At 37.4% G+C, this 24,946-nt stretch overlaps 2 protein-coding genes across 7 annotated transcripts; both read left to right on the top strand.

The window, feature by feature from the left end:
- The first annotated feature begins 224 nt into the window (after positions 1 to 224).
- Positions 225 to 5,110, top strand: LOC103995236 (uncharacterized). Its single transcript, XM_009415780.3, has 4 exons — positions 225 to 447; positions 548 to 644; positions 4,617 to 4,769; positions 4,843 to 5,110. The coding sequence occupies exons 1-4, from the start codon at positions 312 to 314 to the stop codon at positions 4,877 to 4,879; spliced, it is 423 nt and encodes a 140-aa protein (XP_009414055.1). The 5' UTR covers positions 225 to 311; the 3' UTR covers positions 4,880 to 5,110.
- Positions 5,111 to 5,584: 474 nt separating this feature from the next.
- On the top strand, positions 5,585 to 23,253 carry LOC135586837 (uncharacterized). 6 transcript variants are annotated; one of them, XR_010476090.1, is made up of 21 exons: positions 5,587 to 7,050; positions 7,888 to 8,021; positions 8,119 to 8,499; positions 8,604 to 8,687; positions 8,761 to 9,225; positions 12,666 to 12,729; positions 13,908 to 14,070; positions 14,207 to 14,319; positions 14,450 to 14,656; positions 14,904 to 15,157; positions 15,244 to 15,468; positions 15,534 to 15,755; positions 15,845 to 15,898; positions 16,077 to 16,142; positions 16,230 to 16,367; positions 16,726 to 16,779; positions 18,092 to 18,151; positions 21,170 to 21,556; positions 21,642 to 22,163; positions 22,285 to 22,398; positions 22,629 to 23,253. XR_010476090.1 is itself a non-coding variant. In XM_065080056.1 (19 exons), the coding sequence occupies exons 1-19, from the start codon at positions 5,865 to 5,867 to the stop codon at positions 21,710 to 21,712; spliced, it is 4,248 nt and encodes a 1,415-aa protein (XP_064936128.1). In that variant the 5' UTR covers positions 5,585 to 5,864; the 3' UTR covers positions 21,713 to 22,262. The 6 variants fall into 6 exon arrangements, 4 of the variants coding, with proteins under 4 accessions (XP_064936128.1, XP_064936126.1, XP_064936125.1 ...); XM_065080056.1 differs by lacking the exons at positions 22,285 to 22,398; positions 22,629 to 23,253 and having other exon boundaries at positions 5,585 to 7,050; positions 21,170 to 21,476; positions 21,642 to 22,262; XM_065080054.1 differs by lacking the exons at positions 22,285 to 22,398; positions 22,629 to 23,253 and having other exon boundaries at positions 5,586 to 7,050; positions 14,907 to 15,157; positions 21,642 to 22,262.
- Positions 23,254 to 24,946: the final 1,693 nt, after the last annotated feature.

Here is a 24,946-nt window from a genome sequence, read left to right as displayed (position 1 = left end):
ATATAAGTAAATAAATACAGTTAATATATGTAAATAAATAAATAAATAATATATTTAGTATATTATTTATGTATTTTTAATCGTTGATCCAATGTTCCGAGATTTGATCGGTCCGGTCCGGTTCACGTGGTCATAAGTAGACCGTTTGGTGCATATGACCTGTCATAAGCCGGGCCGGACCGGATCCGACTTCGATTAGCGTATCGGTTCCATCATTAGGCCCTTCGGCGTTGGGGTGAACGCGTCTTTGCCAAAGCTGATAGCCGGCGGAAGACGCAACAGAGCTCGGGCGGAGGGCGACAGGAGAGGCGATGGACAACCTGGGGTTGATGTGGGAGATCATGGGGCCGGGGATAGCTGGCGCCGTGTTCGGCGCAGGGTGGTGGTTCTGGGTTGACGCCGTCGTCTGCAGTGCCGTCAAGATCTCGTTCCTACATTACCTCCCCGGTGAACCCCCTTCACCTTCGCCCCCGCTGTTGATCTCTTTGGCCGTGTCTCCGTAACCCGTTATATTTCGAATTGACCCCATCCGATGGCCAATTTTTAGGAATTTTTGCGTCGCTTGCGGCTCTCATGTTCAACTGCGTCGACAAGAATGAGATCGGCTACGATTACTACTCACCTTATGGAGAGACCGAATGGAGGTATGATTTTTTCTCGTCTGATCGTCTGTTATCTTTGATTTTGCCTGTGGATTTAGTTTTGCACATGTCAATGTGAAAAACCGATAGGTTTTGGACAAAAATTGTGGGGCTTTGGTAAGTGGGAGTCTTAATTTGGTGATGATGCAACTCAAATTGTTACAATTCTAACAGCCATGCTTCTGATGATGTACTTCCTGCTTCAGTTAGTTGAATCATATTCTAATAGTGTTAGTTCTCTATGATCCATGAACTCCTATTCAACTAATGTTAGTTTTCTACGAAAGCTTTTCTGCTCAACATTTTTTTAAGATTAGGTTAGCGACATTCAGTTACTTGGAAGAGTAGTTTTCAAACACTAACTAAAACCAACTTGTGGCTGTCAATATTTAAAAAATCTTATGCCGAATTTGTTATGGGTTATGATCTATAACCACATAGTGTGTCTAAAAGCCACACTCTCATTGTTAAATTATATCATGTGATAACTGTTATATGATGTCCTTCCTCATTTTGTGGTCGTGGAAATTCCTTCTCAGTAGGCATCTTTCTTTGTCTATATTCTTTTGCCATTTTAATGGAGAGATGATTGTTCTACCAAGAGTTATTCATAATTCTTGTAGATTATTTACTGATTGCAAAATACGAAAATTTCTATGACTTTGGGTTCTAAACATTCCATGATTCTGATGCTCAGAAGATGTATATTTTTTATTTTTTGTTTAGAATGAAGCTTATAACTTCAGGTGAATAATGAACTGGTCAATGCCTGTACAAGACTAGCTATCTCTGGCTGAGGAATTCCCATGACATCTCAATATCTCTTGTTAATTCATGTGAGTGAAGGAAGATGGCAGGATATTTGTAGTTCAGAGTGAGGGACTTAGAAAGGAGGTTGTGATACTTGGGAGTAACAATTAGATTCAGTTTCTAGAAGTAATATGAGGAGGTGAAGGGAAGAAAAAGAACATAGAAAAATGTGAAGAGACACTGCAAAAATTGGTAAGCGTTTTATCTGCATAAGGAAAGAAAACATTTGAGATTTCAATTTCCATTGACTTTTTAAGAACTCTTTGACCGGATAAAGTGGCAGCCTTGAAGCCAGCATACACTATACAACTTTCTGCTTTTGGTGTTTGGTGCATTGGAAGTGGAAAGAAACAGAGAGATCCACCTTTAAAAGAAACTACAACTTTGTTCATAATTTTATCTTGAAAGATTGAATTCCAAAATTGGGGAATTGAAACAAAATCTGGTGTGCAGAGGACCAGTTTGGTTTTTAGAACCAAATTGGAATATTTTCAATTTGGTTCAATTAATTCAAAAGCCAAATAAACTTAGTTGATGTGATCTGACGCAACAAACTAGACTGTCTAACATAAACTAATAAGCCAAAGGTGAATCCAATAGAATTACCTCCACCAAAATTGTCAAACTGGTTCAACTAAGAATTACACCACAATAAACAAAATAAATCACTGAATCTTTTTGGGAAGTTGACTTTTGTGATAAAGAACACTTGTATTATCTAACTTGTACAGATTACATTGCTATGTTCAATCTTTATTTAAATTATACAAGAGAATTTCAACATATTAGTGTCAGTGTAACATTAATCTACAATTAGTTTTGTTTACTGAGTGTTCTTCTAACTTATATTTATTCTCACCTTAATTTCCTTATCCCTGAGCATGTTTAAATTCAATCTCTCAGTTGGAATCTGAAATGTTCTGTAGATATAACTTCATTGTAAATTTGCCAGTTTCTGGGAGCTACCTCACCCACTTTTTAGGCTTCCTTTCTCCTGATCTATATCCCAATCTAATCTTGCTCATGATTTTATCTTCATTTTGATATTGATATTGGCCTCAATCCTTTTTCCAATTTTCATTTTTATGATATTTCAAAAAGCTGTAGAACACTCATTATACTGATGTAATTGCAGCACTTCTCCACTCTAAGGCTGAAACTTTTTATTGATCAATTGGGGCATCCTATGTGTACTTTGAGGGCGCTACTTAAGAGCTTACTTGTGATACATCATTTGATCATTGGGCTTATGTAGGGCTTATATCAAGCACATTGGAAACTTCATGTTGTTACAATCATCTGAAATTAATTTATTTTCAGCCTCAAAAGGACCAGTGTTGATTTGATGTGCATTGAAAGCTGAAACAGGTTTTAATCGAGATATGAGGTTTAACTTTGTTACCATTTGACCAACTTCCATTAAAGGTTTGTAGCATTTGAATAATTATTGGCTGATATAAATATGGTCAAGATCCATGTACATGAGATCTGACATAATTTTACTTTGGTTGCCAATGACCTAACCCGACCCTTGTTCCTGTATCTTTTCCTAGGAAAGAAAGAAAGAAAAAGAAATATTTTCATTCATGAACAATAAGTTTTGTTTACTGAGTGTTCTTCTATGCTGCAACAACATGAGGATGTAAAGTCACATCTCATGTTGTTGCAGCATCAATGGAGAAAACAGTGAATAGGTGTTGAAGAGGATGTAGAGTCACATCTTATGTTGCTGCAGCAGTCTTCTTCCTTTTCTTCTTCTAGCTTTCTTCCATGAAGCCTTATTTTGCAACATCTTATGTTGTTGCAGCATCAATGAAGGAGAAAACAGTGAATAGGTGTTGAAGAGGATGTAGAGTCACATATTATGTTGCTGCAACATTCTTCTTCTAGCTTTCTTCCATGAAGTCTTAGAGAGTCACCATTCTTTCATGATTGCTATTTGTTTTCCTTTGATTCCTTGTTGCTTGCTTCATACAATCGGATTTTGATTCAGAATTCTTTTTCCTCATTCCTAGTTTCATTCCCGTGTGCCTTCCAGGAATCCTCACAGGTCAATAATGTTTCATGATTTTTATTTATTCTCCTTAGTTCCTCATTGCTAACTATGTTCTTTCTTATCTTGAATGAGTTCCTGTTGCTAAATTAACCGACAAATTGCACATATTTTCAAAATTCAACATTCTCGTCACATACTTAAGGACTTGTATGACTCCTGTGAATTAACCATCCATTGATTGCATATTGACCCTTCCCAATTTAATTAACAAGCAACATTCTTGGGAACTGCATTTTGGTGGCAGTATTTGTCTGAGCATGTTTGGACTCAAATGAGACATTTTTGAGGTTTTTCATTGTTCTGTGACTTGCAGTTGATAGAATGCTTTTTCTGAAATATTCTGTTCTGCTCCAATTTCATTTGAAGGATCATCTAGTGTTCCACGTTGTTTCTTTATGACTGATGGTTAGAATGCTTTTTCTGATAGGTGACATCAGAATTCTAATTTCTGTATACATCTTTAGGCTTGATGCAGGAATTGACTATCATACTTGTGTAGATTTCATTCTGTGACTGGGTCATGCACAAACTTTTCTTAGCAGATTATTCTGCTTGATGTGCATTAGTCCTGATCATGAAGCTTGATGTACAGATATTGCTCTGACGAGGTTTTCATGGTGGTTACATGCAACTGCATAATTTTAATGCTCATTTTGTACAGTTAAGCCAGTGGACTGTAAAGTTTATTTGATTACTTTCGAATCTCCAATAGTTAGAGACAGTGTCCGTGTGAGGAGGCATTGAGCATGTGAATGAAGTCACCTCATTGACTTGGAGACTTCTCAATGGTTATCCTGAATGAGAAGAGCAGAATGTGAAGTTTATTGCTGGGAAGTGGCATTCTTCTTGAAGCAATTGTGCAAAGGACTGTTTTTGCATTAGTTCCGAAATGTTTGAGCACTCACCATCTCTAGCAGTTGTCACAACTAATAAAAAGTTCAAACAACATCTGAAAGACTAGATACCATAGATGACCGTCAGAAGCCTACATGATATTTTGGTTCATAAAACGTTTGCCTCACCGTGTAATTGCTTGCTTTTGGAATATGTTTAAGCCCTTTGTTTGCTGTTTCATTTCATTGTCCTAAATTTGTTGGTGGAATTTGCAGGGTGAAGCTCTGGCTTTTTGTGGCATATGTTGTGTCATTTGTTTCTTTAGCGGGGGCAGTAGGCCTGCTTGTTCAAGATGCTCTCACAGAGAAGAGCCCCTCGGTGTGGACAGGAGTTGCTGGTGTTTTGCAGTGTGTGTTTGTTTTGATAAGGTAATCCTCCTAAAACATATGCACATTGGATACATGGAATGTAACCTGTCACTGATGATGACCTTATTTGCAGTGGGCTGATATATTGGACTTGTCATTCCGAAGATTAAGTGGTAAGATCAAGAAGAATGTTTGTGCTCAGGTCTGCAATAACATGGATTTTTCTGTGGGAAGCCCTTTCATGAGTAATTAATGTAGAATATACAGTCAAATGGTTTACTTAGAAGTACTTTGCATCTAAAGAGTTTGATTGTTTGCATACGTGTGTTTGTGTAATTGGATCTCTATATGTTACAAGCTAACTTGCAATTTGAAATGCTGCAAGTGTTGCCCTTCTATTAGTTTTAGATGGCACAATCGTCTTCTCCTCATTTGAGCAACCACAGTTGATACATTAACGTCACCTTACAGCTTGTTCTTAGATGTTGCAATCCGATGCCCTCTGTAGATTGATGCATCAATCACCGAAGGCCCACCAAAAACACTGGCATAAGGACCAATAGGACATGTTTTAGCTGTGCACTTGTGGCGATGGATATTTACACTTATCTTTGAGCCATTTGGGACTTTTGGGCGGGGCCAAGAACGACAGCCCATCACGCCCAACCCATGAAAGAGGGTGGGAATCTTCCGTTGCTTGGCAGGGGAATATTGCATCGGTTTGCACTCTTATCAACACACCTTAATTTATTAGCCTTGCGGTACCGAATGCCCATCGTTGAGGTCGTCGGATGCGGCCGCTCTCGTTTTTTTGGCCCTTTGTATTAAACAACATCGAGAACGTGAAGGTGGCACGAACCACAACTAACATTTCGCTAAACCCAATCTGAAGACAAGTAAACGATGAGAGCCAACGCAAAGTGCCAAAAGACTTCCCTCATCTTCTTTCCCTTCGGCTCCGCAACAGACGCGAAAAAGAGAACGAATACGATAAACGATACCCGAGCAAGAAACCCTAACCCTACTTTCCCCCACCCGTCCCCGATTCCCGGCGACTGGGCCTCTCCCTTTCCGATTTAGGGTTCCCTCGATGTCCAGCTGCCGTCGCTTCGTCGGCCCCCGGCCTTGAGCGCCGCGCGGTGGCCCGGGCTTACGATGATGGGTAGAGGCTCCGTTGATGTTCCTGCGGAGGCGGCGGTGCCCGGCGTGAATCTCTTCGCGCAGGCCCGGAAGGCGCTCTCGGTCTCCTCCCCCTTCGACCCCGAGGAGTCCGCTCCCCGGGTCCCGACGCTCCCCTCGGGCTTGGCGTCCTTCCTCCTGCGGGGTCCGGACAGCCACAGGAAGCACAAGAAGTCCCACGGAGAGGCCGCCGAGAAGCCCTCGGTGCACGGGACGCCTCCGACTGTGTGGGATGTGACTGAGGAGTTCTTCCGACCGGTTACTCTGTCTGATATCGATTTGTTGGCGCCGAAACTCCCATTGTGTCCCGGCTTGCTGGATTCGTGCTTCACCATGCCGGTGTTTGATAATGGGGTGGAGGATGACAAGAAAGATAGTAAGGCGGATACTTGTGCAGCTGAATTGAGTTCCATTACATTGTCCAAGAAGGAGGAGGTGATTTTGGAGCAGCAAATCGAGGAGGTGGAGAGGGTTCAGGCAACTGAGGAACTTCCTCCCATGGAAATAGATGAGATTGTGACTTCTGTTGGTGATGCAATGCCGATGCAAACAGTAGGAGATGATGATAATCTGTCTTTGCATTGGCTTTTGGGGTCGAAGAAACGATTGGTTCTCTTGGCTGAGCGCGCCGATAAGAAACGGAAGCTCTTGGATGGAGATGCTGGCTTGGATAGGCTGTTACTGCTTCCTCATTCACACACAGGAGTTAATCTCTGTGATTTCTGTTGCTCCATAGAGAATGGAGTGAAGAAAAATAAGTTTCTTCGTTGCCATTCTTGCAAAGTTGTGGTGCACCAGAGATGTTATGGAGTGCATGAGGTTCCAGAGGGGGTTTGGCTGTGTGCTTGGTGTAAGCATTTGGAGACAGCTGGAATAGTTTCAAAGAGAGACGGTGATGACCTCAGTTCAAGGCCATGCTTGCTTTGTCCTAAAGATGGTGGAGCACTGAAAACAGTGACAATGGATCCTTCCCTTAGCCCGAGTGATGGTGCTGCGAAGTTTGTGCACTTGTTTTGCAGCCTATGGACACCAGACGTATATGTGAAAGACACTTGGGCAATGGAACTGGTTATGAACATGGGAGGGATACAAGACAAACGCAGGAAGTTAGTATGTAATGTGTGTAAGGTGAAGCATGGTCTATGCATAAGATGCAGCCATGGTAAGTCTTCCTTCTATATTTTTTTTAATCTTCCTTTTAATTATAGTACACCTTTTAGTGCCAAATTTCTCTGTGGTTTTTGTCTGATTATGTGGGTGGTAAATCGGGTATCGTTTTCTGTGAGCTTTCCTTTTTGTTCTGATTATGTGGGTGGTATTGTTTGTTACTACCATTAGTGCCATGTAAATTTACTTATTTCTTATCAAAGTCTCGTTTATGAAGTGATAAGATCAATGTTCTTGAAGTGGCCATGATATATAGTCAATCAAGTGCTTCATAGTGCATAATAAGTATACAGCCAGATACTTAGTACCCAATAGAATCTTGAAACAATTTACATCAATGAGTGCCAAAAGAATATGATGTAATTTAAAACAATAAACAGGACATAGTCCAACTCAAGCTATTTAATTATGACAAGACACTTGAGGGTTTTATGAAGTAACTTAATGTTATGAAGGTTTTAGATATTAACAAAGTTTTGTCAATTGTCATGTGGATGTACCACAGCTTAGAAACCAATTGTTGTAGATTAGTTATGAAATTGCTTAATGGGAAGGAGAAAGCGACATAATGATCTATGTTGTTGCAGAAACTGCTTATTTAGCCACATAATGAATTAATGTGGCCTGTATATGTGACCTCATGTGCATTCCTAATAAATAACAATGTTCACATAGGTTTATGCAAGGCGGTTTTATGACAGCTCACATGCAGCTTCTTGAACCATAACATTGGGAAACTGGACAGAATGAATACTTTTATATGTGGGCCAGTGATGATTGATGTTGAAATTATTAATGTACTCACTTCTTAATAAGTTTACTTGGTTTTCAGTTCTACAGTTTTCCAGTTATGATATCTGGTCCAGTTGGGATGTTTCAGGGACATGCAGAACATCTTTTCATCCTTTGTGTGCAAGGGAGTCAAATCATCAGATGGAGATATGGGGAAAGTTCGGATGCACTAATGTAATTCTTCATTGTTTCCTTCCCTACTATATTATCTCTGGACATTGCATCTTATGGCATGTCAAAGCTAACCTTTTCTTACCTGATACTTATGTAGGTTGAGTTGCGAGCTTTTTGTTCAAAGCATTCGACTTTTCAAGATATGGGTGGTGTTAAGGACACAAACAATCTTCTATTGGCTATTGATGATAAGAAATTGGTACCAAAGCTTTCATCTGCTGTTCTACCTACTAAAAAGTTACCAACGTTACAGCTTACTCCCAATAAAAGAGATCAAATCATGATGCAAAATGAAATTGCAAATTTGAACTCAGAAAAGATACTCCAAATGAAGCCTGATGAGCAGGATGCCTTAGTTGATAGGCTTGATTCCAACAGTGGTCAAGCAGGTACAATTGCGGAGATGGATACTGATGGAGCTGTTGATAGCAAAAATATTAAAAGAAGTACCTATGATGTCTCTGCAATTCTGAGAAAGGTTTTTGTCTGGGAAACTTAAGAGTTTCTACTTTTATGTTTTACAAGGATGCAATTTCGGTGGAATGCTGCCACATAAATATATTAAAGATTTTCTTTGTGCAGCTAATTGATCAAGGTAAAATTAATGCCGATGATGTTGCATCAGAGATGGGCATCTCATTGGACTCCTTACAAGCGGCTCTTATCGTATGTGTGAAATGCATATTTGTTCACTTCCTTATGTCTTTTTTTAGTTTTAAATATTTTACAAATTTGACAGGGAGAAACAACCTCCTTTTCACCTGGGTTAAGGTTGAAAATCATCAAGTGGCTTCAGAGTTCTGTACTTACACCAACTTTGCAACCATCAAAAGTTAGGAATGGTCCTGTGATATCATCAGATTATAGAGTCACAAAGTATGATGGACTAAATGATGCTAAAATAGAAGATCCAGGAAATAATCCAGGTGGTGATGTCACAGGTGTTGAAGTATCGGATGCTGTTCTTGTTAAGTTGTTGCCACCACGGAGAAGAACAAAAAGCAACATCATGATATTGAAAAATAACAAAGCATTACGTTCATCTGGACTGGCTTCTGTTTTGGAAAATGGTAATGGGAAAATAGTTGATGAGATTGACGACATTCAAGTTGTCATAAGCGAAGATATGAAAGGAAATATTAATGAGAGGATATGTTCTAGTCTCCTTTTTGGATTGTCAAATGACCAAAAGCCTGTGGTGATGGTAAAAACTCTAATTCACAAGTTCAAAAACATGTTGCATTTGTTCTTAAGGATTAGCTTGGTGTTGATTTTACTTTAGAAAAGTGTGCAAATTCTGGAATGTTTGTTTGCAATTCTTCCATATCCATCTTAGCTTTGCTTCATATTAACTATTTACTATTGTGTAATGCATTTTAAAAATTTCCTTGAATAATTTGCCTTCAAAGTGTTGATCAGGTTTGGTCCAGTTTTCAAGGGCCTAGATCCAACACAAACAGTGATTTTATAGTATGCTGCAGTTTTGAATAAGGCTTGTATGCTATTCAAATTATTGCCGAAATAGAAGAGCCATAACCAGTTGCACTCATTGCTTCAGACATTAAATCCAAGTTAACTTTCTCTGTGGTTTTAGTTTAGGTAACCATTACTTGTGGGTTTTAATTCACTGTGTAACTATAGTCTGCCTTTGGCAAGGAATTGGAGATGGAAATGCATTGTAGATTGTATTACATATGGAGAGGCACAAAGGGAGGCAGTTTGGATTTGAAATTAATCTGGTTAATGAAGGTTAGTAAGGGATGGTGCCGTTGTGCTTGATGAGTTAGGTGAGTGGGATTGTAAGATAATGACTCAACTGTAACACAGATAATGCTTCGTCAGTTAATCAACATTTTCCAACACTGTCATTCTAACATAATCATTCTGCCCATTCATTTACCTAGAGAGAAAACCTAGTTATTTGCTAGAAAGAGAGTGATAGGTCCGCTTGAATTTCTGATGACCACACACAGTTTACATGGACCAACGTTTAGAAAGGTTTTACATGGGTTACAGTTTAGAATGACTTCTGACCTTGTTGTATGTCTGTGTATGATGCACACCATCAACCAGTTACAACTTTAGAGCTGATTGTGAGCTGGCAAGTGATTTTTGAAACAAATAGTACACTGAAAAAGATAAAGATTTTAATATCTTTTCTTAATTGAGTTGGATGTTAGTCTTAAGGAGAAGGAAGATAGGGTCGGTGGCAGCAAGTAGGCTGGTGCTAGGGATGTCATTGGGGTGGGGTGGGGAGTGCTTCCCCCATCCCCGTCCCTGTCTCATCCTCCATCCCTGCCCCATTACCCATTTATACGGGTCGGGGACGAGAACCGGGAATCCCCATTAGGGGCGGGGAATCCACAGGTTTTCCATATTCTCTTAATTAATCCATTCTATTTTTTTTTAAAATAAAACTATTATCAAAATTAATTAACAAAATCAAAATTTACAAATAATAATTATTGTTGACTGTTGAATTCATTCCTTCGACATGCAGGTCGCGGCGCGGGGGGATGTTAATATTGTTTCATCTAGTTCAATCAAACCAAATAGCTTGTAGTTGACTCACGATCGACTCAACCAAGGCTCAACCCAGTTTGATTTAAATCAAACAGGCCAGGCATTCGGGCCTAACATTTAGGCTCACATATTGATGGGGCGGAGATGGGTACAGCCATACAGGGACAGAGTGGGAGTTCTTTACCATCCTCGCCCCATATCTGCGTGGGTAATAAAAAAAACCCCGTTCCTGCCCCAACCTCCAGGTCCCCACGGGCATAATTGACACCTCTAGCTGGAGCAAGGGGCTTCACGGTGTTTGACTGGCGATGCTGCAGTGAGGGGGCAAAAGAACAAGGCTTGAGAGGCAACAAATAGATTGGGTAAAAGGGAAGCATTGGGCAAAAGAAGATGACTGAAGAAAAGTTATACTTTCACCATATCTAGCTTATGCCCATGCAACTCTGTGCCTCTTGCGTATGGGCATGACTAATCATATGAAAGTAGAGAGAGGTGGATGTCGACCATCTATAGGAGAATACATAACAGAGTTAGAGATTTGGAGACTCAGGAAATTGGTTGAGTAGTCAAATCTACTAGGCAATATTTTTTAAGGTTTACAGTTCTGATTTGGTTTTAATAAACAAGAAAGCTAGCTGTAATTATAAACCATAATATGAAAAATTTCAAAGCCCAATCCTTTTTTATGCTTAAATCAGACCAAATTATATTAATCCCATATTGAATGAGGACAAACACTTAGATTGAATTATTAGTGCCTAAGGGTAGTACTACTGTGAGATTGACTGAAGTATTTTAGGTTAGTAGTCCAAACTTTGTAAGTTAATAAGTCAGTTATCCCATTAGGTTGGTTTGGATCAATTGTTCTTAGAGCCGACCTAGTATTGGATATGGTAAGGAACTCTAGTAGCAAAGGATTACCCGTAAATGAGGCTAGATATCACATTATGACGTGATGCCATCTCTGGGTTAGGCCTCATGTGTGGTAAGGTTTGATTATGAGCTATATTAGGTCATTGACAAGGATATTAAACTCTTAGATGGGGGAGATTGTAACGTCCAGGTTTAGTCCTATATTGGAAGTGAGCCAAGACTTGGATTTAACTGTACTGTTGCTAACTTGGCTTATAAATATTTTGGATTAGGTTTAAGCTTTTGTTAAGCTCAGCAAAATCAATGGGTCAGTGATCCCATCGTCGAAGCTCTTCACAGGGACCCATCTTGAGTAGGTACACATTGTCATGGATAACTGATAAACTGGAGGTTTAGATATGTGGGTAATTGTAAGAGATAGTGTATTCAAGCTTATGAATTATCTCCAAAAATTATCCATTCATGTTGCTGGATCTGCTACCACACATCCCGGTAGATTGTGATATTTTAGTCCTGCATGTTTGATTAACGTCCTTTCTCTTGAATGAGAGCATATTCTCCTGCACATCATTCCTGATTTTGATTTCCAGAAATGATAAGTAGGTGTTTCTCCTTTGAGTGGTAGGACATATAATGCAATTTTGTTCATTGATGAGACACATACTGTTATAAGCTAATCTTTATAAATGTTAATTCTACAGTTACAGATAAGATATCTAATGCTACACTTGATTCTCAATGTATCAGGCATGGTATACTGGTTGCTGATTGGCATGGGATGGGTCCTGTGCCAATTATGTGCAGTCATGTGCCTCAGGTTTTTTGGGAACTTGGATCGCATCACGTGTTAGTGCACAGCATGGCAGTGCTGTGCAGCCCTTGGCTTGTGTAACCCTATGGTTACTTGCCCCTGCTTTGAACAAGAGTGTATAAGATAACCATGCAGTATAATGCAAGTACAGTGATGTTGTTTTGTTGTCAAGATGTATCTTTAGTTCATAAAATGCTTATAAGTAAGAATTATTGGATAAAGTAATACTGTGGCAAAGTATGCTGAGATGATATTTATAGCTTCATTTTTTTTGCCACTGTTTTGACTTTGCAAATTATTATCTGAACTTCTTTTTGGTGTAAAACTAATTTGGCTTTTCTTTTTTCTGATAACAGCTTAATTGCTCATTCTGAATTGACTTTTTTATAACTTGATTTAAAATATTTTTCTTATGTACGCAACACTAATTTCAACAGACTCTGGAAGACACATCTAAAGCTGAAGATTCTGTCCCTTCAGATCCAAATCAAGGGCAGAAAAGTATGTTGTGTCTATACATTGTTATATCTCTTTATTTGTATCCATTCATTTGTCACTTAGTGTCTCCATTCACATTATCTTGATTGTTGGAAATAAGGCAAATGTATTATCCTGTGCAGTCATGATGATGATGTTGTTTGAAAATTGATGCACTTTTTAGTTTATTGCAAATAAGAAAGAATTCTCATTTTCTTGTTTTAGAAAAGAAAATGCTACCTGGAGATTGTGACACTATTGTTGGAGTTAAAAACTAGCATCTTTAAAAATGTTGGTGGCTTTTGTGTTTTCCTCTTCCTTAGTAATAGACTTTGCATTTTGCAGCAATAAGTAGATAGCTCTCTTTTTTAGGCAAAGACAGGAGCCCTGTCAGCTTATCTCATTTAGAAGATGAAATAAGAGAAAGGTTGTGTGACAAAAAGAAAAGCGACTAAGAGAGGAATGGAGAAGACCGAGATATGATGCAAGATTTAGAACAAGCAGAAAATATTAAAGTTATACAGGTGTTGATGTGAGACAATTTTAATACATTTATCATTTTAATGAATTTTATTAGCTTAGGGGTATTTTATTAATATTGTAAGTTGCTAAATGCCAATACATTCCATAATCAAACATTAGTTATCAATGTTGTCTAAGGACAAAGAAAGAGAAAGCCAGCTAAAAGGAGACAAATCTTAGATTGTTCGAGGACTCTGAAGAAAAAGGAAGTCTTGGATTTAATTAAACATGTCATTTTAACAAGGAAAATTTTCTTGATTGAGGAATTTAGAAAGGAGGTAGCCTAGCAATCATATATTTTATCAATAAGGAAGATTGAGTAACAAAAAATAAATATGGAAATACATCAGTAGTGCATATAATTTATCACATATATTTCTTCTGTGGCATAAACATTATGCTAAAGCTGATGCTGAGGGCTCATGCAGATCCATCAGTAGCAAGTGTCAGGTCTAAGCTTGTATTGGAAATGTTAAAGTAGCATTGTATTGATCCAAATACATCTTACAAACTAATGCATAATAATACATTCAGCTTGGTTAAGACATCTTTATAAGTAGAAAGAGCTAAATTTCTATCGGCTTATAGCTAAATTTTGATATGGCAGTAATATGATTTTTACTGTATATTTATGGATAGGAAGCTCACTGAGATAGTAAACGGCGATTTATCTGATGCAGATGACATGGCAAATGATATTGAGGAGAAAGTGTCTTTTTTGCATTATGAGGGAAACCAAGCTGTTGATACTAATACCACGACTCAAAATACCATGCAGAGTGGTTATTCTAATTACTATGATGGTGAAGTTGATGTGGTGCTTTGTACTAAATCTTATCTTGAGTAAGTTTCTATTACTCTTTCTTGAATATTTCTCCAATGTAGCTCTTGAAAGGGTCAATCTTATTGATCATCATGGTGCCACTAGGAAGATAATTGCTTTATATATTTTTATATATTTGACTTTCTGGTTATGCAGAAATGGTGGATCTGGTTCTGTTTTTGTTGTTCATCCATTGATCAAGAAAAAGTTGTTGCACATGCAGAATTCTGAACTCTTAAAGAACAAGCCTACAGATCCATTCTCTAATGGTAAGTCCCCATAAGGAGTCTCTACATCCAAGGCATGATTAAGTTTGCATGTTCGTTAAGTCATAATCTTTTGTTTGATAATTGCTCATCTTAGTTGACAAGAAAAATTATGTTTTGTCTACATATGCAGCCAAGTCTTTGTGTTCTTCCTGTGTCCAACAAGGATTGCTTTGTGCTGCAAGCTATACATCGGATGGTGCAAAAGAGCTTGATCAGCTTTCTAAAGCTAAAAGCGTCGGTGTCTTGGACCTTTCCCCTGAAGATGAAGTGGAGGGAGAAATAATTTACTTACAAGCTAGGCTACTTGATAATGCTGTTTTGATCAAGCATAATTGTGGTAGAGCATCTTATAATCTATAGTTTTACCATTTTGTTTGTATTATCCTACCTGAAGCTGCTTATGTGAAAATGTGATATTGGTACAACATATATTGTGTTTTATTAGCATAAATATAAATTAAAAAATTTGTATTTGGAAAATTGTTTAGCTCTATTTCAGTAACTGTTCAAGTAGTATCTGTGATTTGTTTTATTTGTTATCTTTACATATAATCATTAAATTATTCTTTTTTTTCACTGTGCAGAAGATTTGTTGTTGAAGATTGTTGAGAATCTTGCTCATGAGCTAAATGCATTAAATAAACGCAAATGGGACCTAATCCTTGTCAATCAATTTCTTCGTGAAATTAGAGAAGCAAAGAAGCGAGGAAGGAAAGAGAGAAAGCATAAAGAAGCTCAGGCTGTACTTGCTGCGGTTACTGCTGCAGCTGCAGTTTCATCAAGAAACTCTTCATTAAGGAAAGATTCAAATGATGAGACTGTCTTGGGTACCCAGGAGGTAAAAGATTTACCTTTCTTGTTGGTGAATATATGTTCACACAAATGATCTGATTTCTTTAATTATTTTATTTTCTTTGCTAATAGACTCCCATAAAAATAAATGCTGCGACTGGTATAGCTGGGTTACACCCCCCATTGGTTCCTCAAACAACTGAGGCTTTTAGGTCAACCTTTGGTAAATTATCATCAGCCAAGCATTCCATGGCTTTCCAGATGCCAGAGTTTTTAAAAGACAATGCCCTGTCCTGTGAGATTTGCATGCGAACTGAGACAATATTGAACCGGGTCTTTGTCTGTTCGAGGTGCAAGGTAATTGATATGTTCATCTTTGTGATTTCTTGGAATATTGATATTAAGGCCAATATACCTTGCAGGTTGCAGTTCACTTAGACTGTTACCGTAGGCTTAAAAGTCCAATTGGATCATGGAAATGTGAGCTATGCGAGGACATGTCACTGCCATCTACTAGCCCTAAAAGTCAAATAGACGGCAAGGGCACATCTGCTGTTGTAGCTCAGTGTGGCTTATGTGGTGGTGTAACTGGTGCTTTGAGAAAGTCAGCAGATGGACAGTGGGTTCATGCCCTCTGTGCAGAGGTAATAACCTTTTATGGTGATTTTCTAATAAATTTGTGAATCTCTTAGTCCATCAGTATTTCCTTATATAAGAAATTGTTTCATTTTAGTGGTTGTTGGAGTCAAGTTTCAGAAGAGGGCAAGAGAATCTGGTAGAAGGAATGGTAATTTGTTATTCTATAGTTTATTATTTGTATGTTCTTGCTCATTACATCTGTTTTCTATTATGCACCAAAGGGAATGTACACAAACAAATCCTGTGTTGCATCAATTGTTTCGTTGTGCTCACTGTTGCATGTAACAAGTGTAAATGTGGAATATGTTTTCATTTATTCTTTACAGGATACCATTTCCAAGGAAAAGAACACTTGTTGTATCTGCTATCACAATGTTGGTGCATGCCTGAAGGTCTGCTCTCTTTTTTAATATGATGGAGCATGTTACAAATCAGATATCAAATTTGTGTCTTGACTATTTATTCTGTTCCTGATGCAGTGCAGCCATGGACACTGTAAAGTTACTTTCCATCCTTCTTGTGCTACTAGTGCTGGATTTTACATGAATGCCAAGGTCACTGATGACAACATACAACATAAGGCTTATTGTGGCAAGCATAGCATAGGGCAGAGGGAGGTAATGACATTATTCATATTGTATATCCCCTAATTTTTGTATAGCTTGAATGGACAAATGTGTTCTTCATCCGATCTTCTAATGATTAAATATTTGTTCAAGAAAAAGCAAACAACATTCAGCAGCTTATATTCCAGTGTGAACAACAGTGTCAAAATAAAAGAGATTAAAAGAAAATCAAAAGGAAAGAGAGGAAAGTACCTTAATATTCTTAGGAGAAATGGAAGGCAGATCTAAGTCTCTTTCAATATATTAATTTCTCTCTATTCGAGACTTTTATCATTTGCAAGCTCATTTGCCCCCATACATAGTGTTTAACTAGATTTCTGAGTCTTCTGACTTCTGATCTAATTGGCAGGCTGACAACCAGCAATGTGGTTCTGAAGACATTAATAGCTTAAAACAAATACGGGTGAGAATGTGCTGTATCTTGAATCAGTTATTTTAGGGTTATTGGAGAGTTGTGCTGCTATGTTTTATGGCGTTTGATTCATATCACAAAGTGCTGCACTTATTCTTGGTTTTTGCACTGAAGTAAAATCCTTCTGTTTCTGTTATATCGAGATCTTTTCATGAGGACTTTTTTGTATAATCTAGAAACCAGCACAAATATGTTGAAAGTTGTATCGATGAACAAAGTGATGGAGTTTGCAATCTTGATTCAACTTTTAAACTATAATGAAAAGAAGTTGTGAAATAATCTAGTCTATCGATGCCAGTGGTGTCTGTTTTGTTGAAATTCATGTCTCACTTATCATCATGCTTGATAGGCCAGTAGCATAAAGTGTTGTGTAATCGGACAAGTCAGCGAATTGTACACTATATGCATGTAGCCAAGTGTATAAACTTGTCATTTATTTTAATTGCTTTGAAGTTTCAATTGTTATCCAACTAATTCTGTGTTGTTTGACATATCTGTCTACAAGATCTCAAGGTCATTGTCAACAATGTGCAATTTTAAAGGATATAACCAAGACAACATGCATAATGTAGTTCTTTTTTTTTTTTTTAATTTTGTATTTCCTTTTGTCTTTTAGAGCTTGTTAGTGATATAACAAATGCCTATAGTTTGAAGTGATAGTATAGAGCATGTCCTTGCATAACACTGTTGTGTATGGTGTTGCTTTTGTGGGCGATGAAGTAGCTTTTCATTATTCCTTTTAAGATCCTTTTGAATATCACGAGAACTGAAAGTGTTCAAGATTTTTATATAATTGTTATTTTCAGTTCATAAGCCTACATAAAGTGTAGACCTATTCATATCCTGTTTTGGAAGAGATATTTGATCGAAAAGGTATTGTTTATGTCAGCCGTCTTGAATAATTTTTTGTTTGTGCTTTTGATATTCTTCAAGGAAGAGATAAATTGCATTAATAAGTGTCTCAAGATAAGTTTAATATATGAAAGGAAAAGTCTTGAGAAGTGGAAGATTAAGGAACAATTTCTTTTTGTTGTCTCGAGGATATTAAATTGCAATAAAGAATTTGCAGATGGACTCGTTTTGTAAATTTTGTTCTTTTAAAGTGAAATTGTATCTACTGGTTATTATATGCCTTGTAATGGAATTATCAAAGTTGGTGGAGAACTCAGAAGATATCTGTAATCTGAAGATTCTTCAAAATATATAAACATGTTCATCTTCTTTTTTATTATTATTTTGTGTGGCATTTAGTTGTATATGTGAGATAAACTGAGTGGATATTCTAATTGAGGTTTTACTACAGGTTGAATTGGAAAAATTACGTCTTCTTTGTGAACGAAGTATCAAAAGAGAAAAGTTAAAGGTCACCATCTTTTGCTGACTTCTCTTTTGTTTATATCTTTTCTTGTTTTTGCTTATCTGTTATTCTAAAGACAGCCTATCTCGACTGTGTTCAGTTATTTCTGTTACTTTTCAGATATTTCTAAGATCTATGTGAAGTAATGCATTATAGCTTTCTGGTCTTCTACAACCGTTATTTTGGAACTAGTTGAATGCATAATGAATTAACTCTTCAGGCCAAAACATCTGGCCTTGGCAAAAAAGTTATTAATATTTATCACAATGGTAAATAACTTCCGAGGAACTATGAATGAAGTGGCGTGTGCCTTATCCAGGCCCATACAGTGACGCATAACACTATATGCTTTAGATAGCTATAGGCAAAATTGCCTTTCTTTTGTCAGTCTTAGTATCTCTGAACTGATAACTTCCTCTATATTCTTTCTTTGAAGTGGTACAAAAAACAAACTTCTAATTGCAATCTATCCCATACGGCCAGACCTGGTGATAACTAGTATCTTGTATTCGGGCGTAGCCTTGAGCCTAGGTTAATTGATGTTCTCTACCTCCTTTGCAGATGCTACTCCTATCTCTTCTATTTCAGGCATGTCTTGGTTGTTAATAACTGTAGATGTTTCTATTTATCAATTTTATACGATAATATTTGATGCTTAGCACATCATGATTTTCTAAATTCTATATTTTAGTAAAACTAGAATATGAAAAGGTCAACTTGCTGAAGCAGCCTTAGACAGTGTTTGCCATTAGTGTCGATCACATGACAAGTATACATGTAATATTTCCAAGGCGACATCAGAAAAGGCCTTTGTACATTATGTATTGGTTAGTCAATTAGATTAGGCTAATTAGGACCATACTTACCAAGGTCTCTAACTCCCTTGAACGATGTCTTGTGTCATGCATACTGGTTGATGGGACTTTTTCATCCCATATTATCATAAGACACCTTTTTCCAGCCAAGAGGGAGGAGGAGAGAAGCAAGAAGATGCAAGTGCACTCAGCTTTATGAGCCATGCATTGTGTGTCACTTCATGCTCACCACTTGCCATGCAGCATTTGTGGCATGACTTCCTGATTGTGGCTCCAAAGTACAATTGTGGCATGGTGAGACAGATGGGGGGATCAGAATCTTGTGATTCTTAGGCACTAGATTCTGTGAGTGACAGAAATTGAATATAGGTGAAGAGTACAGAAGAAAAGAGAAGGAAGTTTAGGGAAGAAGCAGAAAGAAATAAATTAGAAGAAAGGAAAATATCTCCAGAAAGTGAGAGAGGATTTAAAATAGTAAAAAAGACAAGAATTAGATGAGAAATAAATTTTCTTAAAATATATTTTTTCAGTAGCGAAGTTCGTTTGGTTATAATGCACTTTCCACACACACACACACACACACACACACACACACACACACACACATATATATATATATATATGTGTATATATATATATGTATATATATATATATATATGTATATATATGTTGTGTGTGTGTATAGCAACCAGGCGAATCCTGACATGGAGTAGCAACTATAAACTACTCTTCTTGTACTGCATATAAAGAAATTTATTGTCCCATGTCTCCATATACCCATACCACACAACATACTGAACCTTGATCCATGTTTGGGCCAAATCAAAATTAGAGATTTGATTTGCATGTGATCTAGTTGGAAAATAAGGTACAGCACTGCTCTCTTCCAGCAAAATGATCATGTAAGATGTGCTTTGTCTTAATATGGTTTGAGGTCATCCTCAGTTTTATGCTCATCCTGTCTAGGATTCTACCTTCCATCAGGATGGTCAGTTTACTACCACTCAGCCGTGGAAGTGCTATGCTGAATGTTTGGTATCAAGCATTTTGCAACAGGGTCAATGTGGGACACATTAACACTGTTTGTAATGGTGGATAATGAGAAAAGAAGTGTCAGTTGAACTCTTTCTCTTCTCTTCTGTTTTCTCCTCTCTCTGAGTAAGGAAAAAAATGGCATGGAGAAGGGGGCTTCGTTCTACTTCTCTTGATTTTTTATTAAAATATTTGTAAATTTTGTAGAAAAAATAGAATTTCTCCATCTTTTCCCTATTTGTTCTCTCCAATTTTTCTAATCTAAACAGAATAAAGTTAAAATATTTGTTTTCAGTTTAGAAAACTTGGCATAACATTAGCATAACATCCATAAATGGGGCCAGTGTACCTTTTTTATGCACTATCACCTGGGCACTTCAAATTTATCTAATTCCCTCTTACTAGATACCTGGATACTTGAATATGCCCTCAACAAAGGGATCTATGATACCAGGGGCTATTATGTAGCAAACCTCTGAGACTTTATCAATTTCAGCATCTAACTTGAATTTTAAATTAAACCTCATCTAAAATGTGTGCTAAATTGTCCAAGTGGTAGTCAGTACATGCGTAAATATATAAGATGCCTAATGCCACTCGCACACGCTAAATGTTTTCATCTGTCATTTTAAATTTTCATCTCTCATCATAAGTTTTGTTTTTTTCATTGTTGGTGGACTCCTGGATGCTAAGTATCCAATTCTAAGACCAAGTGCAACTTTTTTTATGGGTATTTAGTCCCACGGGCAACCACATCTTAAACACCACTGCCTGCAACCAATAATTCTCTCGTTTTCTTTAATATACTTTATTGTTTCTTTGTGTACATGTATTATTTTACTTTCTATATTTTAAACCATGTTATGCTTGTATATAACTGCAAATCGATAACTAAGCTTTTAATTGCTGGATTAGCAATAGATTATTGCTCAAAAATCATACGCAAGGACCAGAAAAGATACAAATTATTTACATGCCCAAAATAAGGTTCCTCATATGCATTCAGTATTCAATAGACAGCTGATACCAGATCATTCCAAATTATATGTTGTTTAAGGATTCAACTAGGTTTAAGTTGCTTGAATTAATCTTTTTAATTTTTCAAGTTCACATCAGCATTGGTTGTAGTTTTTTTTTGATGTGCACATGGTTTATTAACTAGTTGAATTTTGACAGAAAGACTTGGTTCGTTGTTCACATGACATACTTGCTTCAAGGAGGGATTGTGCTGCGTACTCAGTGCTTGTAAGGAGTTCCTTCCAATCTGGGGCCAGTTCGGAATCTGCTACAACTTCTATAAATAATAGGTCCTACAGTGGAACAATCCAGAGATCAGATGAGATCACTGTAGACAGTACTGTTTCCAGGGAACACACAATTAGGTGTTCCTTGCATAATAAGAACTTTGATAGAAACACTGATTACAGCTCCTCATCACAACTATCATTCAAACGAAAATTAGCCGATAGGGCATCTTTTGCTGGTAAGCAACTTCCACAAAAATCAGCATCTAATGCTTTTTGGAAATCAGCAGATGGAGAAAATAGACCTAAGGCAAAAAAGGTGTCAAATGTATACTTTGATTTACTTTAACCAGTTTTGGGTATAATTCTAGTTTTTTTGTAACTATGCTTTTGTTTTGTTGCAGACAGAGACTTTCCAGAAGGAACTCGTCATGACTTCAGACCAAGCATCTATGCAGAATCAGCGTCTTCCTAAAGGATATTTTTATGTTCCAGTTGGATCTCTTTCCAAAGAACTGCCACTTGAACAGGATTTGGAGTCTCATGAGCTACAAGAGCCTGGTGGATAGGTGCAAAGAGGAGTGAGTTGGTTCTTTCTTTTTCACTCGTGGGGGCCAGAGTGGTCCAGTGTACAATTTTAAAGGAGGATGCAGCTCGGTTGATGTGCTGATGTTGCAAAACAGCAAGGCTGGTGCTGATGTTGCAAAAATAGGGAGGGATTGCCGATGTATTTGTACACGGAGATGCAGCCTCAAGAAAATTTTGATGTATATCTATTGAAGATCAAATGTATGAAGTGTTGGAGTGAGTTTCCAAAAATGTATGATGTGGCTGTTACTGTTTGTTGACTGCCAGCTGGCTGCCTGCCATTAGCTACCCACTTAATGGCCATGATGGAAGCTTGGCTCTTTAATGCATCTGTATATGTGGGTATAGGATCATTTAGGTTACAGGTTTTGTAAAATTATTTGTACATTCTTGGCATCTCAATATTTCTTAGGACCAGTGTACTTTTTTCCAGGGTCTCTTATTTGTGTCATCATTCAGACATTGCAGGAAAGAGAAATAGGATGGTCAAACATCAGATCAGCAATTGTTAATTGTAGAAAATACACTGTCATCATACTTTCACATGATGCAAGAATCAACCATCGGGAAAATGTAAGCAAAGCTAGCAATTATTTGTTATCATGTGCTTAGGTGTGCACTGTTAAGTTAACTTCATATGCCTGTTGCAGTACTTCAATTGGTTGGCTATCAGTTGTTTTTGTTCTACCCTCATAGGAAGGTTCTGTTGTCTTGCTGCTGTGATTATTACTATTTTCTGGAGTTACAATCTGCCTCTTTTTTATATGCTGCGTTTTTGTCTATCTGTTCCACACTAATTGCAGGTTCCAGGTCAAAAGAATCTTCAGTGAATTTCTAGCAATGAGCTTTATCTATTGGTGCCTCCTGAATTTGTGACTATTAATTCTGAATTTCATCAAGTATTCGGTGAACATGTGTGTTGGGAATTAGTCTTTGGAACAGTTGAGTGAGGTAAGTTCTGTGCTCATTTCACTTTTCAAGTTTTTTTCCTTGTTCTTTGATATATTGAGTATCATTTAGCTTGTGCAAAAGTGCAATATCATTTCTTTAATCACATCAGGGGCACTATTGACCAAGTGGTTTGCTGTGGTATTGATATACTGATTCTGATTGTAGATGCCATTGGTTTCTGTTCAATCAAAATTCATCCTCAACTTGTTTTGTAGTCCAGCCATTCAGTTTTTTCCTTTTCCTTTCTGTCAATGTATCTTTGGTTAGGTGTTTTGTGCAGGTTGGACTCTGCCTGGCATTCTGATATTGATATGGAACTCAAGAGTATTATATTGTAACTACGAAAATTTCAATTTATGGAGAGCAAGTCTTAGTGCCACTGTAAGCTTTTCCTCTGCGACCTAACTGATTTGTATCATGGAAAATATCTTCCGGCTTGTACGGGAGGAGGGCTATGTATTGATGATTTCGTGATTCTGTATTGGTGGATCTGTCATGAACTAGACTGTCCTTTCACTTTGGCAAGCTTTGTTGTAGGTAATATCTGAGTTGGTTCATGCATGATCCTCCATCATGCATGTGTTGCTCAGGATTTTTTTCTTGGCCTGGATTAGGATTGCTGATTTGACTGCTGTAGCCTGTTATTTTGACAATCTTTGCTGTGCAAGTAATTCCTATATAGGTTCATGGTTCATGCATGAACTGTAAATCCAGTGGTTTGCCACAACCTTTCATGTCATGCGTTTACTGTTTTTTTCTTGCTTCAATTAGAGTTAATTTGGCTTGCTTGGGTTCTTGGCTTCTGCAGCTAATGTTCACTACTAATTTGGTGGTATTATTGGTGTCATATTCTTGCCATACAACCTAAGCAGTAATTCACCACTACTGTTTAACTGTGCTTTCATAATACAACCCTGGATTTTGCCAGATCTTGCTGGCCGAAACAGACTGATTGCCCCCATTCATGTCTAATGTAGCTTCTGGTAACTTGATTAATTTGTGGGTTTATTGTTATTTCGTTGTCATCCACTTGTTGTTGACTCAAGGAAATTGGTGTGATTGGTCTTTTTCAGCTACTAGTGGAAAACTAAATAGCACCTTTCCCTGGTCAGCATCATGATAATATAATGAACAGTGCATTCTGATACTGCAGCTATTTGTCTTGATGAACTTTTGTTCTGCTGTCCTTGTTCTTTGTAGTTCAACATAATTCTTTTACTCGAAAGATATTGGTGTATGGACTTGCTTGTTTTTGGCTGATTACTGCTTTCTGAACGTTAAATTTCCTGTGCATCTGATATCTTAGGTGTATGTCTGCTCCATATCGGTCAAGAATGAGTAATTCGAGGTTGGAGAACACCAAGTTAGCCATTGAAGCTTTCCAAATCAGTGACTGAGTCGATCTACCTCGCCCATTTCTGGTCATGGAAGCCTCTCGATCTGCTCATTCTCAAGCATAGGATGAACGAGGCTGAAGAATCTGAACTGCAGCGTCATACCCTCGTCTGCCTGTCTGCTGCTATTTCAAGGAATGATGAGTCTGCAGACAGACACAAACAGATACTCTCTGTCGAGTAGTGCCAGGCTCTTCTGTCCCCGTTTAGGCTGTACTGTGCATTCTAAGTAATGGTTTTGTCACCATCTTCATCACCATTGTGTCAGATTTATGCTTCATTCCCGTTGTCTGATCTTCTTCATCACAGCTTGAAGTTTGTAATGTGGTCCATTAAAAGGATGGGATCATGATCTTCTGCATCACGGCTTGAAGTTTGTAATGTGGTCCATCAGAAGGGTGGAATCATGTAACAATGGCACATATTTGTAGTTGAGTCTCTGCTGTCTTATCTGTTTATAGGTAGGTCAAGCGGTTGGACAATTGCTTCCATTTATAATATTTTAAAATACGAAAAAAGGCAAAAAGAAATGTTTTTTTTAGTAAAAGAATGTTAAAATTCTAATAATAGTAAAATGTTTTTTCATTATAGAGTGAATTCAAGAAATTCAATAAACAGAAAATGTGAATCAAACTCCAAAGAGTTAAAGATGTTAGGCCATAAGAGAAGGTAAAAAAAAAAAGATGATACAATAATAATAACAACAAAATAGTAAATTCTAACTCTTTAGGATCGATTTTATATATATATATATATATATATATATATATATATAT

The sequence above is a fragment of the Musa acuminata genome, chromosome BXJ1-8 (assembly GCF_036884655.1).
Source record: "Musa acuminata AAA Group cultivar baxijiao chromosome BXJ1-8, Cavendish_Baxijiao_AAA, whole genome shotgun sequence".
NCBI lineage: Eukaryota > Viridiplantae > Streptophyta > Magnoliopsida > Zingiberales > Musaceae > Musa > Musa acuminata.
Note: the sequence above shows the minus strand (reverse complement) of the source record. Positions and strands in the feature narration are given on the sequence as shown.